We start from the raw sequence: 2,612 nt of genomic DNA on the forward strand, positions 1-2,612 counted from the left end.
AAAGCTGCTTGTCACAACATGATGGTTGTGGACCCCAGTTTTACAGGGACCATGCAGAAGATACAAAATGAAAAGAACATCTTGGATGAACCTGATACTCCTCTTGAGGTTGGTCACATGATATATTTGCATTTGTGTAGTGAAAGCAGTTTTGTGTGTGTTTGTGTGTGTGGGGAGGAGGGTGCAATGGGGTTAAAGCAACAATTATACCAACATTGCAGTTGTTTTTGAGAGTCCATTCAACACCTTTATATCGTGTGTGATGGATACGCTATAAGAGAAGTGTTGTCTTTCACTTTACAACACAATTTCATAATGTAAAAAATGAAATAAATAACACACATGATAAACACACCACAACATTACAAGTCATGTAATTTTTTTGCCACGTATTGTTTTGATCATACCAATTGAATCCAGTGGCACTTTGCAGCAAGTCTCATTTCAATAGTTGAAAACCAAAACAACAAAACAAAACAATTCATGTACATTTTAGCTTAAACTTGATGTAACTTTTGTCGCTTTAGTTTAATAAGACGTTCTTTTGATTCAACATTTTTGTTTCTCATTCTTGTCGAAAACTATCAATTTTAGTAATCCATTACAAATCATAATATTTGGACTCACAAGAGAAATAAGTTTATATTATTATTTTTAATTATAATAAATATCATTACGGACCACTTGGATTCCATTTAATTCAATAATTTCACGTTGTCAAAAATGAAAATTATATTCAAATTTTCATTCCCGTTACATAAAGTAATCATAGGCTGCAACTCGTTTTATTTATACAACTTATTTTTCTCTCAATAATGCCCGGAACTAATCCTAAGTAATTATTATTGTTTTGTTTTGTTTTGTTTTTTTTAATGTAGGTTAGGTCTTCGTGTGTCTGTTGACTTGTACATGCTGCAGTTTAGTCATCCTGGAAGTGGGATTCCCCCATTTGTGTCTATTAGCAAAATGTCTTCTTCAACCCCGGATAATGAATATCATTACGGGCCACTTGGATTCCATTTAATTCAATAATTTCATGTTGTCAAAAATGAAAATTATATTCAAATATAGTTTTCATTCCCGTTACATAAAGTAATCATAGGCTGCAACTCGTTTTATTTATACAACTTATTTTTCTCTCAATAATGCCCGGAACTAATCCAAAGTAATTATTATTGTTTTGTTTTGTTTTGTTTTGTTTTTTTTAATGTAGGTCTTCGTGTGTCTGTTGACTTGTACATGCTGCAGTTTAGTCATCCTGGAAGTGGGATTCCCCCATTTGTGTCTATTAGCAGAATGTCTTCTTCAACCCCGCCTTTTTTTTTTGTTTGTTTTTTTTGTTTTTCCTTGCCCTTGGGAGGGTTTGGATGAGGCGGATGTTCCAAATATTTGTTAAGTGTTTCTTTGTGCAGTCGTTTGAGGCTCATTTGTGATTATGGGCATTACAAATAAACTTGCCTTGACTCCATGCAAATGAAAATAAAATATACTTTTAAAAAATGCATCGGGCTGTCTGCCTACTCCATGGGAAAGTATTGGCATCCCGACAGTTGAATTCAGTATTTCATTTTATAGGTTATGTTGTGCATTTCAACTCCGAAACCATGTTTTCACAAATATATTAACTAATGCCAATTATTTTAAGGGCACCGTGTGACAGTCATGTGATTTTGCCAGATCTAGTGTATTTTCGTTTTAACGTGTGCGAGCCTTTGTTTTTGCGTGCAGTAGAGAAAAGTCCGCTTGTGGCCAGAGTGTGGCAGTCTACAACAGGGCTTCAGCCAGTCCCTCCCTTTTGCACAATGACGCTTTCGACAATAAAGCAGTTATTTCGAGCCACTGCTCGCTAAACGTGGACGTGGACGGTTGTTGTCTATATATTATATTTTTGTTTTTTTGGATTTGACGGATTACGTGTGCAGTGGAAAGCCGGTGGAACGTTAATTTACGACGATGGCGCAGCAAGTATTGTTGTTCGTCATGGTTCTGTATTTCCCCTCCGTGGTCGGACAAGTCAGCTACTCGATCCCGGAGGAGATGGAGAAAGGCTCGTTGGTGTCTAACGTAGCGCAAGATTTAGGTTTGGATTTAAAAAGGCTGAAATCCGGGCGAGCTCGCATTCATTCTGGAGACAACGCGGAGTATCTCGAGCTGGATAAAGAAAGAGGGCTCCTCCTTGTGAAGGAGAGGATAGACAGAGAGACGCTGTGCGGTGAGACGACGCTCTGTGCTCTGCATTTACAAATGATTCTGGAAAATCCCATGGAATTGTTTCGCATCACTATTGAAATCACAGACATAAACGACAATGAACCCTCTTTTGAATCCATCAGCAAACGTTTTGAAATCAGTGAATTGGCCATTATTGGCTCCAAATTTGTGCTGGAGAAAGCCATCGATGCTGATATTGGTACAAATGGCCTGCAAAGCTACTCGCTCAGCCCAACCAATAATTTTCAACTGAAATTGGAAAGTCAAGCAAACGGAGATAAAAAAGTGGAGATGATATTACAGAAGGCTCTTGATCGAGAACAGCAGGAGAAGCTTTCCTTGTTATTAACAGCCTTTGACGGCGGACAACCGCGCAGGTCAGGAACAATGCAGATTATTGT

The 2,612-nt window shown here is 37.7% G+C and overlaps 2 protein-coding genes across 2 annotated transcripts in view; both read left to right on the forward strand.

The window, feature by feature from the left end:
- Positions 1-989, forward strand: part of LOC109524206 (protocadherin gamma-A2-like) — a 3,804-nt gene extending 2,815 nt beyond the window's left edge. Inside the window, exon 3 of the mRNA XM_019883885.1 lies at positions 963-989. Within this exon, the coding sequence (XP_019739444.1) occupies positions 963-989 (27 nt within the window). The remainder of the gene's footprint in view (positions 1-962) is intronic.
- A 905-nt stretch (positions 990-1,894) lies between these two features.
- LOC109524207 (protocadherin gamma-A5-like) overlaps positions 1,895-2,612 on the forward strand; it is a 5,358-nt gene continuing 4,640 nt past the window's right edge. The window contains exon 1 of the mRNA XM_019883886.1: positions 1,895-2,610. Within this exon, the coding sequence (XP_019739445.1) occupies positions 1,954-2,610 (657 nt within the window). The 5' untranslated portion in view covers positions 1,895-1,953. The remainder of the gene's footprint in view (positions 2,611-2,612) is intronic.

This window comes from Hippocampus comes, unplaced genomic scaffold (assembly GCF_001891065.2).
Source record: "Hippocampus comes isolate QL1 unplaced genomic scaffold, H_comes_QL1_v1.1 scaffold156, whole genome shotgun sequence".
NCBI lineage: Eukaryota > Metazoa > Chordata > Actinopteri > Syngnathiformes > Syngnathidae > Hippocampus > Hippocampus comes.